The sequence below is a fragment of the Argentina silus genome, assembly GCF_951799395.1.
Source record: "Argentina silus genome assembly, chromosome: 21".
Classification (NCBI taxonomy): domain Eukaryota; kingdom Metazoa; phylum Chordata; class Actinopteri; order Argentiniformes; family Argentinidae; genus Argentina; species Argentina silus.
In genome coordinates this window covers 1502681-1524901 of record NC_139675.1, presented here as the reverse complement: position 1 = coordinate 1524901, position 22221 = coordinate 1502681, and the positions used below count along the sequence as shown (strand labels likewise).

The window sequence follows — 22221 nt, the reverse complement described above, 5'->3', positions numbered from 1 at the left end:
TTTTTTTTGTCACTGTCTATTCTATATCGTTCTATGCCGGCTGGATTAGCTATATAAAATGTTATATAATAACGGTGTAGAATTTATTTATTTGCGTAATGCTATTGTTTTGTAAGCACACTTAAATTTGTCATGATCTGTCACTTACATGAGCTGTGCAATTAGGCTAGTATTACATATATTGCAGTAGGCTATAATAAGTGCTAAACAAATTCCTGTAAAGCCAAATAAAGTATTACGTTCAAGTCCATGTCCGATGAACAAATCAGAACTAAGGGCCATGAGTGTCGAATTACACATAGCATACGCCTTTGGCGAGATTTGTCCATGAGTATCGAATTACAGGTTACCCCTAGATTTGACCCAAATTAAGTCACCTTAATTTGCATATTCTCCGAGATGCACGTGAAGCAAAGACGCTAAGAAGAAGATAACATGAGTGACAATAGAAAACGAAGTATCATTTGGACCTTTTTCACCTGTAAAGATGCATCAACTGCAGTATGCAATATGTGCAAGGGGAGCATTTCCATTAAAGCATTTCCATTTTTATATCACATTAGTATCATAGTTGAAGGATGAAGTGATCTAGTCGTATTTAATTAAACTGTGGGTAATTAATAATTAATATAACACATTAATCAATAAACATGGGCCTATACATTACACTAAATAAAACCATAGAAATGTCACGGACACCGTGGCAGCACTGTCGTATGCGTCCGACACTCACAGTACGTAAGTGGAAAATCAAACTGCATTTTTTTCGAAAAACCGGAACTATAAGTGAACGAAGAGCCAAATGAACGGCTCTTTTTAGTGAACGGAGCCAAAAGATCCGGCTCCTCGAAAAGACTCGGAATGCCCATCACTACTGAGGACAATGAGCTGTGTCTGCCAGACCCCTACGTGAAGCCCCGCCCCAGCCTCTGGCTCTGCACAGTTTTGTTTCAGACTGCTAAGGGATATAATTACTGCGGTTTTCTCAAAACTTACTCACTTTGCACTCCAGCTTCCAGCAGCTCACAAAGAGAGAGTTAATGCTGCGAGATGCATCCTTTTTTCAGAGCGTTCAAAACAAGTGTTGCTCCTGCATGTACTAAAAGCAGTAGCAGTGATACTGCTGCTAGTACCAGTGCATCAGAAGCAGCAGCTAGCATAAATCCACCTGTACCATCAGCAAGCACTGCTTCTCCTGTTCCTCCTCCCTCAACATGTGCTGCCCCAAAACCCCTTGCTCAGCTACCTAGTGACTTAAATGTCAATGCACCATCCCAGCCAATACTGGGTAGCTACCCAAAGCGTGCATTTGGTGCTACATTAAGATCATTCAATCCTGCCTGGTACCGCACACGACCATGGCTGGAGTACTCTGTTGTGCGTGACGCATGCTTCCGTTTCCCCTGTCGCAAATATGGCAGCACTGCTAATGAGAGGGATGTTGTTTTCACCCTAACTGGTTTTAACAACTGGAAAGCAGCACTTGAACGAGACAAGGGGCTACATAGGCATATGTCCAGCCACAACCATGTGCACTCTTCCACCACCTGGACTCAGCACAAAAGCAGAGAGGCTACAGGGGGGACTGTTGACTCCCTGTTGGTTGGTAAAACCCAACTTGAAAAAAATCATTATTATGTCAAGAGTGTGGGCAGTGCTGTTAAGTTTCTCTGTGTGAATGAGTTGGGGCTCCGTGGGACTGCAGAAACTTTGAGACATGATGCAGCTGGTGATGATGTTGCTTCAGGTCTTTTTCTGAAACTCATGGAGTATACAATAGAGAAGGATGAGAAGCTAACAAGCGTTGTTAAGGGTATCCCAAAGAATGCAAAATACACATCTAAGGATATCCAAAACAAAATGATTCAAACACTGGCAGACATGGTGCTTGGAGAGGTCAGGAAAAAATATGAAAATGCTGATTCTGCAGGGTTTTGCCTCAAAAGTGATGGGACCAGGGACAGGTGCAATGTGGAAAATTTGTCTGTGATGATTCGATTTGTCAGCAATTCCATGCCAGAGGAGCATCTTATTGGGTTGCTTGACTTGCATCAACTTGATGCAGAGTACATCACGTCTGAGATACTGACACACCTTTCTGATGCTGGCTACAGTGCTGACAACATACTTAGCCAGTGTTATGATGGAGCTTCTGTGATGAGTGGGATAAGCTCCAAAATAAGCTTTCTAGGTATATCCCATACATCCACTGCTACAACCACCAGCTGCACTTAGTGGTTGTGCATGCCATCCAGAGTGAACCATGTGCAAAGAGATTTTTCAACCTCTCAAGTTCACTGTACAAGTTTTTTCAGCACCACTATGTGTCTGAGAAATATAATGCACCTAACCTTAAAAGGCTGCTTGAAATCCGATGGACAAGCCACTATGAGGTGACAAGGTGCATTATTGACAATCAAGACCATATTCTCAGTATCCTATCTGAGATGACAGAGGATGATGGTGCGGCTGTTGACCTGTGCACCGAGGCATCAGGCCTGCTATGTCAAATTAAGAGGCATCACTTCTTTGAGACTGGAAAGTTTCTAGTGCGGGTGCTTGGTGTCCCCCCTCAGTCTCTGAAAAGATCTCTGCTCAACATTCTTGACAGGGCCATTTCAGAAATGGAGAATAGATTTTCTCAGAAGAACGTTGAGCTGATGAAAGCCATATCTAGTCTTTGTCGCCGAGGGCAAGATTAGTATGGCCTTTTCCCAGCCTAAACACCATTCCCAACGTTACCCAGTTAAACTCAGCAGGAATGGCCTATGGAGGAGAAGTGTCCTTCCTTGATTTGATCTATGAAATGACCCAGTTTGATGTGTAACTGATTGATGACAAGTTGAATCAAAAGTGTATAACCACTAATTGATGACAAATTGATTCAAAATGTGTGTAACTGATTAATGATAAGTTGATTCAAAAGTGTAACTGACAAGTTGATTCAAATGTGTGTAACTGATAAGTTGATTCAAATTTGTGTAACTGATTTATGATAAGTTGAGTCAAATATACAATTGGTTAATGATAAATGAGTTCAAATATGTGCAAAAGGCAAAACTTAACAAAAGAAATTATAAAGGTAGTGTATGACTCCGGGCCAACATATCTAGTTGGACCTCGTAGTGATAACGGTTTAACTGATACTGGAGTAGGCAACCAAATGTATTAATGTTTGACTGTATAATTCCTACTCAGAGATGATTGCTGAAGTAGGCCTTCATACTAATGTTTTACTGTATAATTCATGTGTGCTAATGATAATTGTATACCATATGTACTAAATGTTAACTTTGAGAAAGGCCTAGATTATTATGTTACGAAAATAGAATAGAATTCCACAATAAGAAGTGGCCTTGAGTCCAGTATGAGCAGGAGAGTGATAAGTATGTCTAGTAGACATAACAACAGGTGCCCTTAGGGACATGCCCAAGCATGAATGCGAACTCAGGGTGATGTAATGAATTAGATAGAATTCTATGCTTGACTGAGAGCTAGATCGAATTCAATGCCTGACGTAATGAATTAGATAATAAAGGGTGGGGGTAAAGGAAAGCCCCTTTGCAAACTATAAAAAGAGCTCCCTGGAGCAGTACATCGGACATTCCCCGCTGCGGAGCGTAACACCTGAAGGACCGGAGCAGGACCGAGTGTGTTGAAAACCAAATACTCTAGCAGATTCTCCTTGTCTGGAGCTCACACTCTGATTGAATTCTGACTGTCGGCCTCACCACACTAGTACAACGGAGGACCTTGGCGGACCTTTGTTTGTATAACAACAGCTCTGGCGGATAGAGGACCCGGCTTCGCTCTGGACAAGTGAAACTGGGACTTCTCTAAATTTCACAGGCAGAGTAGGGACAGACTAATAGGTTTTATTATTTTCTAATTTTTATCATTTTTGAATACTAGCATTTTACAATTTAATCACTCTGCCTGTAATGCTGTAATGTTTTAAGCCATCATTAAAGAATTTAACCTGCATTTAAAGGAACAGTTCACAATTTTAATTCTTAATTATTATTATTATTTTTTATTATTTTTTTTATTATTTCTTATTTTTATATTTTTAGTCATTCCATCCCTCATAAGCCTTTTACCTCCTCCTGGTAACATAAAATATTATAGATTGCTGTGCATAATACATCTTAGGATCTGAAGGGTTATATCTGACCTCTTATTACCTCCTTTGGGTAAATTATCCTTACCGATAAACCCTTTATCCGCAACCACACCAACTGGCACTCACATAAGATTAGAGCGGTCGTTAACCATAGAGACTACCCACTTCGGTGTACAGTTTTTAGGTTTGGGGAGATTTTTCAGTTCAGCTGAGGTGGGTAGAGGAAGATATGGGGGGAACTATGGGATGTAGACCGTTAACAGCGGAGTGAATCTAATCGACACCAACCTACATAGGACCAGTCAGCATCTGACAGGGTAAGACCCCTCAGGCTGAGGATCCATAACAAGATCTGAGGTTGGTCGGGAGTTCTGTACTGAGCTACCTGGGAGACATCTTGCACCCAAATCCAGCGCATTTCTAGATTCAACCCTGTTGCATCCTCTGGCTGTGCTGGCTGGCACTGTGGCAGATGATCTAAAAAATGAAATTCTTGTGGCAAAACAGATGTTGCTCAAGAAATGTTCAAATGAAACAGACCTATCCACTGTCTGTAAACACCTGCAGGAATACAAGGAAGCCTTTCCCGAGTTACATAAATTGTATGTAACAGCCATGGTAATTGGTGTGTCTTCGGCATCGTGTGAGAGTTCCTTCTCCACATTGTCACGGGTCCTAACCCCCTATCGTCGCACCATGCTACACAAGCGAAAGAGACATTTGGTGATCTTGGCCCATGAGAAGTCCATAACAAGTAACTTGGATATGGATGAATTTGTGAGAGTTTTTGCAAAGGGAAACAGGAGACTGGTGTTGTAGAGTGGAGTGGAGAGAAAAAATAGTGAGATGGAGAGAAAGGAGGAGATTTTAGTTATTAAGTTGCTAATAAATAAATAAAAACCCAAAAAAAGAAGAAAAAAAGAAAAAGGTTATGTGTGTTATATGTTCTGCTCTGTATCTGTTGTGTTGGACAAATTAGTTTGAGAACTTGTGATGCTTGTTTATTTTATTTTTTTCATAAGACTACCTTTCAGTTTTGTAAATATTGATTATAGTGAAAAGTCTTTCCTTTAGATTCAAATGTATTTCAGAATTAGACCATCCAGGTAAGATAAATGTTATGTTGTTGGTTGTTAAAATCTGGATGAAGGATATTTTATTTTACTTTTTATTTTTCAGTTTTCCCCCTGAGGGATTGCCACCTTATTGTGGTCAGGGGGTTTGTGTGCCTCAGTGACCCTAAGAGCTATACCAGCAGGAGCTTTAGTCTTCAGGTGGGACACCCAAGTTGGACAGGTCTTAGGGTAGAGGCCTGACAGAGTGCAATCCACTTCTCCAGGTTGAGGGCTGGACACACAGCTAACAGCCCATGCCGTGAAGAAAACACTGTTATAAAAAAAAAGTGCTGGCACATGATGTGTACGCATAATGCCCCCTTCACATTTTTGACTGCCCCCTCATATGTGCATTCCTAGAACCGGCCCTGCTACTGCCTCTGCATAAGACACACCGTGACAAACTCCTTCTGTACCTGTTTCCCCATCACAGGACACTTAGATTAGATTAGATTAGATTAAACTTTATTGTCATTGTGCAGAGTACAAGTACAGAGACAACGAAATGCAGTTAGCGTCTAACCAGAAGTGCAAAATAGCAGAAAGTGCAATGAACAGTATTTACAGGTAGTGCAATATACGAGCAGTAAGTAGTGCAGTATAATATAAGTAGTGCAGTGTAAGCAGTATATGAGTGGCAGTAGCATTATAGCAGAATAAATAAGTTACAGTGTGAACAGTGTAGCAGCATAAGAGCTGTATAGGTAATGCAGTCTAGCAGTATATATGTATTAACAGTAACATGAGGTAGATAGCAGAATAAATATAAATATGGAATGCCGTATGAACAGTATAAACAGTATAAACAGGTATGTACAGTATGTGCAGAGTATTAACAGTAGTATTAAGAAAATATTAGGATATGTGCATTATGAACAGTATGAACAGTATGGACAGATATGTACAGAAGAGCAGTGGTATTGAGTAAGAGCAGGGGAGGGGAGTATAGTGCAATTGTCCGGGTGGGGGGGTTGCAGGGGTTGCAGGGGTTGGTAGGTTGTCAGGTAGGTGCAGTGTTCGAGTTCAGTAGGGTGACAGCCGCAGGGAAGAAGCTGCCTCTGAACCTGCTGGTTCGGGTGCGGAGAGACCTGTAGCGCCTCCCGAAGGGGAGTGGGGTGAAAAGTCTATGGTTGGCTGTATGGGGCTTGGCTGTATGATCCCCACCACTGGTGATACACAGAGCTCCTCCTCAACGCACATAGCCTCTGAATGACACCCCCCACACCTGACACAGTGAGTTACACACGGCTGTACGCTACTTGTCCGAACTTTTTGCACTGAAAATATTGCAACAGGACAGGGCCAATTGCATCATGCTAGATGAGATGATTATTATGATTATTACCATATACCAGAGTGATTGCAAGAGGAAAGTTTGGAGAAGAAAGGATCCGCCCATGATTTACAGCATACTGTACCACCTCACCTGTGAAACATGGTGGAGGGGGTGTTATGGTTTGAGCGTGTAAATATTATTACATATTAGATCTGAACGAGAACTGGCTCACTTGTCTTAACAGATGATGTAACTGCTGATGGCAGCAGCAGAATGTAATCTGAAGTGTACAGAAACATCTTGTCTGCGTGAGTACAAGCAAATGCCTCCAAATTCATTGGGTGGTGCTTCATCGTACAGTGAAACAATGACCTCAAACATACCGCCATAACAACTAGGGAGATGTTGAGGGCCAACAAGTGGAAAGTTCAATCTTCAGATTTAAATCCAATTGAACATTAATTTCATTACCTGATGATAATATTTTAGGCAGAAAAAAGTCCTCAAAACAGACAACAATAATGCAGTACATGCCAGGCAGAACATCACCAGAGAAGATACCCAGCGTCTGGTGGGGTCAATGGGTCACAGACTTCAGGCAAAAGATTGTCAACCAAATACTAAACATGACTGCTTAATTTGGACATTATATAAATGTATAAAAAGTGTTGTCATTTATAAATGGTGAAACAAATATGTACACAAATACCATGAAAAAAATCTGAGAAGCTCTACTTTAACCTCGTAGTAATTGTTTGATTTCAAATCCAAACATTTAGAGTATAGGGCCAAAAGAAGACCAATTGCTTTGCTGTCCCATTACTTATGCACTCTACATTTTGGCCTCTTGAAATACTTTGGCTTGATAGAGAATTACTTTGAACAAAAAAATAATAATTGGCAAGGTAACCTTGAAAGTAAAGCTGTGATTAGATGGTATGTGTCTAATGGTATGTGTCTCTGCTGATTGTGGTCTAGCTAGCTGACGTGATTTACATTTCATTTTTACATTTTAGACATTTAACAGACGCTTTTATCCAAAGTAACTTACAACAAGTACATTTGTCTAAAGTAAGTGAATCATCTATACATCAGAAGAAGAAACAAATCTATGCTAGGACCTGGTGCCATTGGCAGTCATTGGCAGCGATTTACATGTTGTGGTCTAAAGGTCATACAGAACCAGAGAACATTTAATCTTTCTGTTGGCATGTGGTCAGAGAGGGTGAATAATTAATTCAATGGTACATTTGGAAAATGTTGACAGGAATCTGTCTCCACTTTCCTCCCATTATACTGAGAGTAGCATTTGCATATCTTGAGAAACACTCAAAAGCAATCCAAGTAAGGATTGGGCCTGTGACTAAATATTTTGTTGAAACAGAAAAGTTGTGAATAATTCAAAGTGATTTTAGTGAGAACCCTGTACTGTATGAATCAAAACATGGATATGTATAGTTGCAGTGCAAGAAGATTATATTGTTCCTGACTGTTACGTTCCACATAGGTTTGTCTGTGTTCTGTTTTCCCTCTTCCTTTATAGGGTGAAATCACCACTCCCATTGGCTGCACCTGCTGCCAATCATCCTAATCACCTGCCATCCCAGTACGGCCCCAATCAACTCTCTTCATTTTAGTATTTAAGCTGTGTGTTGCATGCCAGTCGCTCTCTTCATGAGCTCATGCTATTTTTGATGTTTTGAGCCCCATTGACACTTGTTTCCCCCGTGTGTGTGCGTGTGTGCGTGTGTGCGTGCGTGCGTGCGTGCGTGCGTGCGTGCGTGCGTGCGTGCGTGCGTGCGTGAGGTCGGTCGGTCCAGGGGCAGGTAAAACAGAGGCCTCTATACTCTCACACATAGGTGGAACTATTGTCTAGTTACACTAGGAAAGGGGTGGTTGCCAACCATGTACATTTTGATGTCCTTGGTTAGAGTAGTTTAGGTAGTCAGAGAGGCAGTATTTTGAGTTGTGGATGTTTAGTTAGGGTCAGTTAGTAGCCTCTCCTAACTCTCCTAGATTTTTGTTACTTTCTTTTCTTTGGCAACATCCGTGTCCCCTTGGCCTGTGAGCTGCTAGTGTTGGCCAGGTATGACTAATGGGACCTACAGTATATAAATGGGTTAATATGTAACAGTTGGATCAAAGCCTGTACTGTAAGAGCACACTAAATGCTGATGACACTGCTCTATTCGGGAAGGGGGGGTCAGGGGGGGGCAATAAAATACAGTCAGAACAAGCTGAGGGAGTGTCAGTGGCACAGTTCAGCCACACCTGTGCTTCTCTCAGGTAAGCAATTTGACTTACAGTACAGTTACATTATTTAGCATTTATTTCCTATGATCAATCCTAGCCTCATCATGAAAAATATTGACGATTTACATTATGGCCTGTGTATTTTATTCAGTTTCACACGTACACATAGATATGGAATACGTCACCAAAGGAAATGGTTGACTCGGCAGGCAGAACAACGGTAGGACTGTCTTCGTTGATGGTGAAGTTGAAATAACGGTGCTTTTGTTGAAATCATTATCATTAATTGTCATAGAAGACAGAGCTTTAAACTATCGAAGGATTAGCCTTCTGTGTGTTTGTTTTCTGTCGACTTTCAATGTGGGCCAAGTCAGGGGTTCTAAGCTGTTGTCGGCCGACATTTTGTGTCGTCGGTTGAAATGGTGTGACAAATCAGGCATTGTAATTTCACAAAATATGATTTTAAGAGACATTAATAACTTCTAGTGATGGGGAAACGAAGCTTTCTGATGCATTGAAGCTTTCCAGCCAATTGTGTCGAAAATACGTTAATGACTCAAGGCTTTGATCAACACAGTGTAGTCTACACCTTGACACCTGCTGGTCAAAATAATTTAGAGCAGCCAAATCATTATAGATGATGACGTCCCACACGCCATTGTGCGGAGACAGCGCTGTAATAGTTGGTTCGTTGGAGTATAATTATTATTTATGTTTGAACAAATTAAATTATGAGACTTTCCAAGATTTTAATTAATTAATTAATCAGAACATGGATATGTATAGTTGCAGTGCAAGAAGATTATATTGTTGTTGACTTGTCCTCAACACCCAATGGCCAGGTATGACTAATGGGACCTACAGTATATAAATGGGTTAATATGTAACAGTTGGATCAAAGTCTGTACTGTAAGAGCACACTAAATGCTGATGACACTGCTCTATTCGGGAAGGGGGGGGGCAATAAAATACAGTCAGAACAAGCTGAGGGAGTGTCAGTGGCACAGTTCAGCCACACCTGTGCTTCTCTCAGGTAAGCAATTTGACTTACAGTACAGTTACATTATTTAGCATTTATTTCCTATGATCAATCCTAGCCTCATCATGAAAAATATTGACGATTTACATTATGGCCTGTGTATTTTATTCAGTTTCACATGCCGATGTACACATAGATATGGAATACGTCACCAAAGGAAATGGTTGACTCGGCAGGCAGAACGATGGTAGGACTGTCTTCGTTGATGGTGAAGTTGAAATAACGGTGCTTTTGTTGAAATCATTATCATTAATTGTCATAGAAGACAGAGCTTTAAACTATCGAAGGATTAGACTTCTGTGTGTTTGTTTTCTGTCGACTTTCAATGTGGGCCAAGTCAGGTGTTCTGAGCTGTTGTCGGCCGACATTTTGTGTCGTCGGTTGAACTCCTTCTGTTCCTGTTTCCCCATCACAGGTTTTGATCAACACAGTGTACTCTAGCGCCACCTGCCGGTCAAATTTATTTAGAGCAGCCAAATCATTATAGATGATGATGTCCCACACGCCATTGTGCGGAGACAGCGCTGTAATAGTTGGTTCGTATAATTATTATTTATGTTTGAACAAATTAAATTATGAGACTTTCCAAGATTGACATAAAGAGGGAAACATTTGTGTGGAACAACATGGTGTATGCCTTCAATTGATAGAATATAATACAATAGAAGCACACAACAATATGTGTATACACCAGCAGCACTGGGTTGTGATAAAATGGTGGAAATGTTAATCACAACAACTAGTCCGAGCCAGGTACATAGATGCAATGTGAGCTTTTTGCAGTTTGCACTGGACCACCAACACCCACAGTTAAAAGCATGGAAATGATAATACAGGTATTTCTATTTCCAATTTCTATTTCTAGGTTGATATGGCACAGGTTCTGTTGTGGTTGACTCTCTGAAGGTTAAGATGAGCCATCTTCAGCAGGGCACAGAGAGTGGTGCCATCCCTAAGCAAAGACATAAGGATGAGTCTCCAATCAAGGGTCTTGATGTGACCATGGACCCTGATACTACAAGGTGTGTGTGAGTGTGTGTGTGTGTGTGACTGTGTGTGTGTGTGTGTGTGAATCCACCAAAATGCAAAGACCTGACACTTCTTTTGAATCATAACGAGGGTATATCTTGAATTTATCATATATCTACATTTCTGTGTTATCAAGTGCTACCTGTGAACTCAAATGTGGATCTAAATGACGATGGAGTCCAAACCATGGATGGAAATCTCAATGTTAGTTGTTGAAAATCTCAATGTTAGATGTTGAAAATCTCAATGTTAGTTGTTGAAAATCTCAATGTTAGTTGTTTAACTGTTGTAAAACTGTTTTGCATTACTCCATCCATGTGGAGAGAGCAGAGGCATCAACTCCAAGTTGTCTTTCAATGAAATGCGACCACAAGAAGTCACAGATAGATCCCCCGCTTTCAACTACGAAGGGAGCAGCGATGTTTTTAAGAAAAAACATTTGGTGGGGCCACTGTCAAAAACGCTCAGATGCCAGTGGAACCACAGTCAAACAAAACACATCACCCGTCATGAACGCAGTTAACTATAGCCTACATCAAGACACAGCTTATTAGCAGAATATATTTTGAAATATGTTGAACTCCTTCTCGTGGGCGCAATCATGCAGCTTCTATTTCCAACATGTTAGCTTTCTGTTTAGCTATGACCACTTGCTATGTGACTACTTTTGCCAGTCCAATTTGCAGGCAGCAGACCCCGCGGGAAAGCAATAGTAAAGATGTGGCAGACAACACATACGGAAGGGAGCAGACATCGCAACAATACACAAGCCGCCTCGTGATAGCTCATCAACAAGCTGGCCAACAGTGTAGCACATTAACAAGCTGGCCAACAGTGTAGCTCATCAACAAGCTGGCCAACAGTGTAGCTCATCAACAAGCTGGCCAACAGTGTAGCACATTAACAAGCTGGCCAACAGTGTAGCACATTAACAAGCTGGCCAACAGTGTAGCACATTAACAAGCTGGCCAACAGTGTAGCACATTAACAAGCTGGCCAACAGTGTAGCACATTAACAAGCTGGCCAACAGTGTAGCACATTAACAAGCTGGCCAACAGTGTAGCTCATCAACAAGCTGGCCAACAGTGTAGCACATTAACAAGCTGGCCAACAGTGTAGCACATTAACAAGCTGGCCAACAGTGTAGCACATTAACAAGCTGGCCAACAGTGTAGCTCATCAACAAGCTGGCCAACAGTGTAGCACATTAACAAGCTGGCCAACAGTGTAGTTTGTTTTGATCATTGCGGATGTACCCTTCAATACGGAAGGGAGCATCCAATATTTTCTTAGATTATGGTCTTCAATAGATATACACGTAGATAGCAGTTCATGTGTTGCGTTATTATAAATGCACCAATATCAACAATTTTATGATAATTGTTGTGATCAAGGAGCCATAAACACACGTACTCCTTTAAAACATTTTGACGACACAGAAAGATAGACACAATAAAAATATTGCTTCAGCAACTTCCGAGCAATTTCAATCACTATGTATTAAGCTTTCAACAACATCAATTTGACTCCTTTTGACCGTCTCTCTCTGTGAACAGGGATCATTTGATAGGTCAACAGCCACAAACATCTTATCATGTGTCTATGAGGAGCGACCAATCAGTGAATTCCAGTGATGATGGAGACCAAACCATAGATGGAAGGTAAACCAATGGCTGTTCAACCCTGCAGTGTTATATTAGACATTGTCAGTAAGAGTATCAGATGGATGCATTCCAGTGTTTGCTGCCACGTCTCATAGTCGTATCACCTGCAGTGTTCATCAGAGACCAGAGTCACCAACCTTCAGTTATGCATCAATGAAGTCAATCGATCGCCCCATTCAACATGGGTGAGAATATTTAACATATTTTTTGTGGTATCCTATTAATTTTGATATAATCACCAAACTTTTTCGTTTATGTTACTACTTCCCCTCATAGTCTTGTATGTCTTGCAGGGTCCATTTGGAAAGACCAGAGTCACCAACTCCAAGCTGTCTGTCAATGAAGAGTGACCGATCAACGGAACCTCCTCTGAATTTTAATGAGAGAGAATCCATAGAAAGGAAGATGTGTGTAAACTCTTCTTCATTTCTGCACTTACATTTGCTGTCCATCAACATTGCAGTTGACAAGAATCATTCAAAGTTATGGAAAGGTAATCCAGTCTTTTTGGTGCATGTATTTCTTGCAGGGTCCATTTGGAAAGACCAGAGTCACCAACTCCAAGCTGTCTGTCAATGAAGAGTGACCGATCAACGGAACCTCCTCTGAATTTTAATGAGAGAGAATCCATAGAAAGGAAGATGTGTGTAAACTCTTCTTCATTTCTGCACTGACATTTGCTCTCCATCAACATTGCAGTTGACAAGAATCATTCAAAGTTATGGAAAAGTAATCCAGTCTTTTTGCTGCATGTGTATGATGGAGACCAAACCATGGAGGGAAGGTAAACCAAGCGCAGAGGAGAAAATGTCACCCTCTGTGCCATAGCATTAAAGAAGTCAGAGCAACAGAAGGAACATCTGAGAGGAAAGGATGTTTTTAGGACGATACATTGAATCTTAATTTTTGTTGAACCACTACTAACCTTACTTTTATTGTTCCCTACGTTGTTTATGTGAATGTAATATTAAGCTGCCTCTTGCTTTGGTGGATACATAGATAGTTATATTGTTATCTGCTTTTCCACTTACAGTAGCAGAACCAGACCAGGAGATGTTCTCTGTGACATCTGCTCTGAGCTCCGAGCTGTGAAGACCTGTCTGACCTGCTCTGTCTCCTACTGTGAGACTGATGTTAAGCAGCATTACACAGTCCCTAAACTACAGGTACACACTCTGGTGGACGTTACTGAAGAGCTGGAGCAGAGATTGTGTCAGGAGCACCACAGACCTCTGGAGGTGTTCTGCAGGACAGACCAGATGTTCATCTGCAGTCTGTGTCTAGTAAAAAAGCACAGAGGACATGACACGATCTACGAGGAGATAAAACAACTTGGAAGACAAGTATGCTCTGTTTTTTCAATGTGTGTTAGACTGTGGAGCATTTATGAAGAGATTCATTTATTTTCATTAAAATGTTACTGAAGTTGTACTATACATGGAAGCACTTGCAAAAATGTATACAACTACTTTTGACTCTTGTTCTACTGTATTTCCATACCAAAGATTACAGATGAAGAGCAAAACCAAAGACAGACTTTAGTTGAAGGTAGGTGTTTGAACTTGAGGCTTCTCAGCCTTGTTTATAAAGTTAGACACCATACTGCAATCTGTAGAAATTGTAATCTCTTCAAACCTATTGCAAGATTAATTGTCAATATTTATTCACTAAAGTATATTTATTTAGAATGTCAACATTGTGTCACATTTAATTTCAGTATTGATATGATTCAATTGTTTTCCTTCCTTTACCAGTGCTGCCCCCTCCTGGGGAGATCCAGGTCCTGTCAGTGAAGTCAGACTCTGTGCGTCTGTGTTGGGGCCCTCCTGAGGGACTGAATGGACCACAGAGGTTCAGAGTGATCTGGAGATGTGATGGAGAACAGAACAATGTACCTGTAAAAGACATGTGTCAAATTGAAATAACGGACCTCAAACCTGGCAAGAAGTATGAGTTTGACGTTGCCACAGAGGGAGACAATGGAATCCAAAGTAGATGCAGCTCAGCAACTGTATTCACAGGTACAGTTATGTTTTGGTTATTTGATACTTGTAAACTATATTTTTCATATTATCTGTCAAATGAAACTAGCACATGACTAGCACATCCTGAAACAAATCTTGATCTTTGTTACAGTGGTCCCAGCACCCAAAGACCTAAAGATAGACCAGTCAGGAGCAACTTCCTTCACCCTTCACTGGACTAAGGCTCAAGGAACGGAGCAAATCCCGCAGAGCTTCCTCATATCTACCTTCAGCCCAGGAGCAGAACCCAAGGCAGTCAATACTCAAGACTGCTCCAGAACATTCTCTGACCTTCGACTTAGCACTGAGTACACAATCCAGGTCTCAACAGTGCTGAATGGGCGACAGAGTGAACCAGTCTCTACAACCATCTACACAAGTAAGACGCCCCTCATCAGGGACCTTTGGTTGCGTAGTTTTCATTACCAGAATTGGGCTAATGGGATAATAATTACATTTAAGTGCCCCCACCTCCATAATATCATGATTTCTATTTTTTTTTTGAGTCACAGTGATCAAGGTCAGACATCACAGCCTGAGGCGTAGCAGCTTAATCACAAAGTATTTCTTGCCCCTACTAGACTTGATCATTTTGTAATCTGAACACATGAATGATGAATCCCAACATATAATGGTCTTGTTACTTCACCTGTCTTCAGTGATGGTAACTTCAGGATGAACCATTGAAACTTACAATCCTTAGTTACTAATTAGTAACTAATAAGAGATCTACTAATAAGAGATCTTCCTTATCCATTTGCTGTTCATCCTCTGTGTAGCAGAGACCACATTACCGATGAGTAACTGACCAAGACCTCCGATTAGTGTTTCTGCATGATGTCAATTTCCAACACTTTTTCCACTGCATGTTTCCCTCAGTACCTCCTGCCCCGGACCAGCTGAGTGTTGACTCAGTGGACACCTCATCAGCTGCTGTCAGCTGGAGCCAGCCACAAGGAATGGACCAAACCCAACACAAGTACCAGATCTCCTACCACTGCCCAGGGAAGGACCAGGACATCATTACCACGTCCTCCCAGAGCATCACTCTGTCTGACCTGCAACCTGCCACTGAGTACTCAGTCACCGTCTGCACTGAGATGAAAGGTGGGGTGCAAAGTCTGCGTGCGGCAACAACATTTATTACAGGTAAGGACGAACCTTTGAAACTTACCATTCTTAGTTACTAACCATTTTTTTCTATTTTTGATCCCAATAGATCTCTCTACATGTATTTTCAAATGTTTCCTTTACAATTTATATCAGGAGTTCCAGCACCAGGTAACTTGACGATAGACCAGCTGCAAATAACCTCGCTCACTGTGAAATGGACAAAGGCTTGCATACTGGAGCAAACCCCACAGCGCTTCCTAATATCGTACTGCAGTCCAGGGACGGAACTTCAGAAAGAATATACTGAAGACTGCTATAGAACACTCTCTGACCTACGACCTGGAACTGAATACACGATCAGTGTCTCAACTGAAGTGACCAATGGGGAACAGAGTCAACCAGTCTCAGTGTCCGTCTGCACAAGTAAGAGATCTTCCTTATCCATTTGTTGTTCATCCTCTGTGTAGCAGAGACCACATTACCGATGAGTAACTGACCAAGACCTCCAATTAGTGTTTCTGCATGATGTCAATTTCCAACACTCTTTCCACTGCATGTTTCCCTCAGTACCTCCTGCCCCAGACCAGCTGAGTGTTGACTCAGTGGACACCTCATCAGCTGCTGTCAGCTGGAGCCAGCCACAAGGAATGGACCAAACCCAACACAAGTACCAGATCTCCTACCACTGCCCAGGGAAGGACCAGAACATCATTACCACATCCTCACAGAGCATCACTCTGTCTGACCTGCAACCTGCCACTGAGTACTCAGTCAACGTCTGCACTGAGATGAAAACTGGGGAGAAAAGTCAACCAGTGTCAACCTTCACCACAAGTATGATATTACTGATATTACATTTACAGTCGTCATTTTAATAAAACTGTCATTTATTTGATCATAATCCAAATGAGTGAATTGAATACTCACTGGAAACAGTTAACATTTTCACAACCCTTTCATCAAACACCACTGTGTTTTCTGAATTAACTGAAAAAGACAGACATGATCCTTTGAGATGCAAAGATATCATCGCTGATTAAGAAGTTTATATGTTTTTTTTTGCAATAAAAGCATCCCATTTGTACATTTTGCAGGATTCCATCTCATGGAGCTGCTGTCAAAGGCAGGACTGGAGGATCATTATGAAAACAAGCTTTCGTTAAGTACTGTCCTTGAGATAAATGCCAATACCACATCAGATGAGTCACTTCAAACTATGCAGTCACTTCCAGGAGCCTATCTAAAGAAATTAATGATGACAAATTTTAGTGCCAGGAGTGTCAAATGTATAGAAACAGACACTGATCGCAGCAATGTCATTAATCCACTAGATCTCATAACTGCCCTGTTCCTGTGCTCTGATGGTCTCTTGCAGCAGGAGATGGTCCTGAAAATGTCTGTGTGTCAGTTTGCTGTTCCTTTCCTGCTGCCCAACTGTGAGACAGGACAAAGCATGTTGATGCTGTGGGCCATGAGAGACATTGTGAAGAAGTTTAGGACCTCTTCTCATACAGCCACACAGTCCTTTATTGAGGAGAGAATTGTACTCTCTGATATTCCAATGGTATCCTTTGTCAGGCTGGGAAAAAGCAGCTTGTCCAAGTCTCAGATTTTGAACAAATTGCTTTGTAACCCTCAACGGTACCATAACACATTTGTTCACCATGATATGGAAGGTGGTGATGTCCCTCGGAAAATTTCAAATGGGTTAGTTGAAGTCAGCTGGTACCTCCCATGTGGGAACAGGAACATCGACACGTTCACCGAGCCCTTGGCTGTGGCCAATCTCAGAGGTGACATCAGGTCATTTGAAACACAGTTCTCCTTTCTGTGTCAGGCATCATCTGCAGTTTACATTTTCAGTGATGGTTTCGACTGCGATTTTTTCAAAATGTTGAACAGAAAAAATGTAACGGCAGAGTTATTTCTGGTTGTCAACTCTCAGAGAAAACCATTCGAAATAGCCACACTGAACGAAATGCTCACCAACTGTGGTATGAATACAAGAAATGTGATTGTGAAAAGAAAAGAGCAGAATGATTCAGGATTTATCAAAACCCTTCAGTTATCTGTCGGTGGCATCATAGAGAAAAGTCAAAACAATTTGACAATGGAAAAGATGGCTGAGGGAGCTAGTCAGAGTGGGATTTTGGTTGATGAGCACTGTGATGATTGTCAGACTGCCAGGAAGATGGCAGATGAAATCACAAGCAACATATCAAACACGGTGAAATTCAAAGAGGACCAGCTACCCTTAGGGCAAATCTGGAAAGATATCTCCCAGTTGGAGAAAGAGATGTGTAGACTGCTAAAGGCAGGTCAAGAAGACATTGAACAATACAAGAGCTCTCTGAGGACAACAGAAAAAGAACTGAGAAATAAGCAACAAAGCTTTGGCATGAGTGTTGCAATGACAAACTTCATTAATGGAATGTCAAGCTCAAGAATGACGAGGTCCTATTTCCTCAAATGGTTGCGACTCAATTTGGAGAATCTGTCATGGAAGAACCTATCAAGTTTGAAAGAGGAGTACAAAGATCTTCAACAAAATTCCCTGGAGAAAAAAGACACAATTTCAGATTTGGATAAGCAAATATCTGATTGTTCCTTGGGACTTGAACACTTCTTACGAGAGTTGGGTCAGTTATATGAATGTGTATTCTCCCTTCCTAAAAACAGCCCACAAAGAAAACAGATGGAACATTGGCCTAGATTGTGTGCTCAGATGCTGTTGGATGGTTTCCCCATTGAGCTTGTGGATGGAGATGCTTCCAACATCCCATTGAAATGGATATCTGATGTTCTCACTCAGCTTCATACTCTTGTGCAATCCAAAAGCAAAATCCAGGTGGTCACAGTTTTAGGGGTCCAAAGCACAGGGAAGTCGACTCTCCTCAACACCATGTTTGGGGTCCAGTTTGCTGTCAGTAGTGGTAGATGTACCAGAGGTGCCTTCATGCTACTGATAAAAGTCAACAAAGAACTGGAAAAGGAGCTAAAATGTGACTTTGTCATGATCATTGACACAGAGGGCTTGAAATCACCAGAGCTAGCTCAACTGGATGACAGTTATGAACATGACAATGAGCTTGCAACACTGGTCATAGGACTAAGTGATGTCACAATTGTCAACGTTGCCATGGAAAACTTCACAGAGATGAAAGACATTCTACAGATTGCGGTTCATGCCTTCCTCAGGATGAAGGAAGTGGGAAAGAAACCGATGTGCCACTTTGTGCACCAGAATGTGTCTGACATGTCCGCCTATGACAACAACATGAGAGGCAGGAGGAAGTTGTTGGAACAGTTGAATGAAGTGACGCAGGCAGTGGCCAGAATGGAGAAGAAGGAGAATATCACCAAGTTCACTGACATGATGGAGTATGATCCAGATAGAAGCAGCTGCTACATCCCAGGGCTCTGGCATGGATCTCCCCCTATGGCCCCAGTCAATGCTGGCTACAGTGAGGCTGTGTATGACTTCAAAAAGACCTTGATGCAAGATTTTAAAAAATGTCATGGAAATGATGACATGACACATTTCCTGAAGTGGACCAAAGGTTTGTGGGATGCTGTTAAGTTTGAGAAATTCATCTTCAGTTTCAGAAACAGCTTGGTTGCAGATGCATACACCAGCATATGCATTGAGTACAATAGTTGGGAGTGGTCATTTCAGAAGAAGATGTATCACTGGACTGTAGCTGCAGAAAATAAAATGTCCAATTTTGGCCTGATGTATCCCAATCCCCAAATCACCATAAGAGACTTGATGAGGGATGCGCATGAAGAGATTTCAAAGGGAGAAAAGGAAATCCAAGACAATATTGTTAACTACTTTAAAAGGCAAGATGGTCATGTCAATCTTGTGGAAAGATACAGGGAAGATTTTGTAACCAGGGCCAAAACACTGAGCCAAGAGACAGAAAACACATTGAAGAACAAACTGCACAGAGCAGTTGAAATCAAAGAGGGAATGGCCCAACTGGAGAACATCAAGAGCTCACAGGCAAGTACAATGGAGAAGAAGATACTGAACTTGCTGCAAAACTGTAAACAGAAAAACACAGTTTTATCAGATGAGGACCTCGGAGAAGAGTTTGAGAACATGTGGAAGGAAACCTTGTCTGAGATAGACTTCAGAGAACTCCCAAGGCTCAATGTTGCTCAAAATGCTTCCTCCCTGTTAAAAAGACATTTGTCAAGAAGAGGGGGTCATATCAATAATATGTTGGTTGACAACCCTTTGGTGAATTGTGGAAAAGAAGCCTTTGTTGCGCCTTCATCAGTGCCTTGGCATAAGTGGGTTAAAGGCCTTACAAAGCCCAGGGATAAAGACGACCACAAGAACAAATCCATACAATCCATTTGCGACAGCATCATAACAAAGTGTAAGGACTTGATAACACAGATTGTTGACAGAACAGCAGATTACCATGACACTTGCATCAAAGAGCTGCTTACAGAGATTGATGAAGCATTGCAACCAAAGAAAGATAAAGTCAGTGACAAATGTGAGATTTCCCTAAAGTTGCACATCTGTGGTATAGCAGTCAGAAGATTTCAGAAGATGCATGATGATTTTGTCATACTTAACAACCCGTGGAATTGTTTGGAACAATCTAAGCACAAGTATTATGCTGCCTTCATGAACTTGTTTCATGACCGAGATCAGTGCCAGAAGACGGCTGAGGAGTTCACAATGTTCAGGTTACAACCAGCTGTGAAGATCTATGTGACCAACATGATTGGTCCTGAAATTGTTGACCAAGTTAAGGAGGGTGAAGGGTCAGAGGATTACAGCACACGAGGGGCTTTCCAGTTCTCAATTTTAGAACAGCTCCTTACTGATGGAGAATATGATAAATATTATCAGTATATTACAAAATATGAAACATTTGTGAAGAAGTGGCTACTTGACAAAATTGTCAATAAACTTTCAAAGGAGAACAGTGTACAGAAACTGGAGAAGGCAAGTCTCACTACGATCGTGAAGATGATCACTGGTTTTATATTAACTGCCAAAACCAGCGGTGCAAATGACATCAAGAACTTTTCGAGAAACATTTGCAATGCTCTTGAAGAGAAGCTTGTCTTTCAAAAGGACGACCTGGATTCCATTACCTTACTGACCATTGCAAACACAGAGTCATTTGCTGACTACCTCACAAAGTCTGTGAAAGAAATGGAGCAGTCATTGGCAGCTGAGTATGACAAGACGACAGACATCAGAGAAAAGCTCACATCTCTGCCATTCAAGCCTCAGGACAAGATGTTCCTCAGTCTGTTTGGATGTGGGGAACAATGTCCCTTCTGTGGTACACCTTGTGAAGCAGGTGGGGCGGGGCACACTAAACACTCGTCCAACATTCACCGTCCCTCGGGTCTCTATCATTACAAGTATGAAAGCAATCAGGCGTTAGCAACTGACATATGTTCATCTCTAGTGATTAGTAACAACACATTTAAAAACAACCTGACAAAAAACAGCTATCACCCCTACAAGGACTACCAGAAATATTACCCTGACTGGATCATTGATGGAGATGCCACCATTGGCGCTTCAGACTACTGGAAGTATGTGATGGCCACATTTAATGAGAGAATAGCTAAGCGCTATAAGGCGAAACCTGCTGAAATCCCAGATGACTGGAAAGCCTTAACAAAAGATGATGCAATGAACAGCTTGAAACAGTCATTTAACAGAAAATAAAGTGGAGGACTATAAGGGGACGATGTCACAAGATACCCTGAAATAACTCACTTAGTAGCATGGAAGATGTCAGTCACCTCAGAAGTTTTGAAATGGCAAATACAACTCTGCATAATTTGTCAAAGAACAATTGCCTGACCACAGCAAGGAAAGATCATTTGTTCTGATGATTCAGGGAGTGCTAAGGTAGTTTTAAGATGCCTCTCACTTGCTCTCAGGTGGCTGGAGGGCAAAACAGTTTTAGTACACCAGTGGGTGTTCCACCTGTACCACCTGATCTGTCTGATCTTAATCATGAATAGGTAAAGGGCAAGTTTCTATGTTTGACATCACTGACTGGCAGCGACAGGCTGGCGTATAATAGGTGTGTGATACCCAGCACACCTAGCAGAGTAGTACCGTCCATGGACTGACTAATCATTTGGGATATAATCTTTCTTTTTTATCTGATATAAGAAAAGTATTTAAAAGCACAGTTGTTGATTTGATTTATTATGTTTATGATTTTTATCATTATGTTTGGAGTGTCTGGTCAGATCTCATTTCCTGATCTCTACCGATTACACATTGTCATTGCAACTATTAGGAAGCTTTTACAAATATTGAATGTCACATACACATACCTTTATGTATTTCTTTTTTAACCTTTCTTATTTTCATAAATGCCTGTCCTTTGATTTTTATATTTTTGTTCCAATAAGAATGAAAAAAAAGAGTTTTTGCAATACAAATAGTTTATTGACATACTTAAGTCCTTCATAAATTCATTAAATGTCCTAAATTGTAAAAATGTAAATCATCATTGTAATAATAACATGTAAATAAAATGTAAATAACAACATTAATTCTAAATCTAGTGATATGTTAACACAAC

The 22221-nt window shown here is 41.2% G+C and overlaps 1 protein-coding gene across 3 annotated transcripts in view; it reads left to right on the top strand.

Moving 5' to 3' along the window:
• LOC310820848 (interferon-induced very large GTPase 1-like) overlaps positions 1 to 22188 on the top strand; it is a 36233-nt gene extending 14045 nt beyond the window's left edge. The window contains exons 1-8 of one of the 3 annotated variants that reach the window (XM_083692667.1): positions 13640 to 13843; positions 14006 to 14048; positions 14255 to 14521; positions 14637 to 14903; positions 15404 to 15673; positions 15791 to 16060; positions 16205 to 16471; positions 16732 to 22188. In XM_083692667.1, coding sequence (XP_083548793.1) covers positions 13760 to 13843; positions 14006 to 14048; positions 14255 to 14521; positions 14637 to 14903; positions 15404 to 15673; positions 15791 to 16060; positions 16205 to 16471; positions 16732 to 21347 — 6084 coding nt within the window. In that variant the 5' untranslated portion in view covers positions 13640 to 13759 and the 3' untranslated portion in view covers positions 21348 to 22188. Of the gene's footprint in view, positions 1 to 13639; positions 13844 to 14005; positions 14049 to 14254; positions 14522 to 14636; positions 14904 to 15403; positions 15674 to 15790; positions 16061 to 16204; positions 16472 to 16731 lie in introns of those variants that run through there. The other 2 variants (XM_083692668.1, XM_083692669.1) reach the window with 2 other exon arrangements.
• The last annotated feature ends 33 nt before the right edge of the window (positions 22189 to 22221 follow it).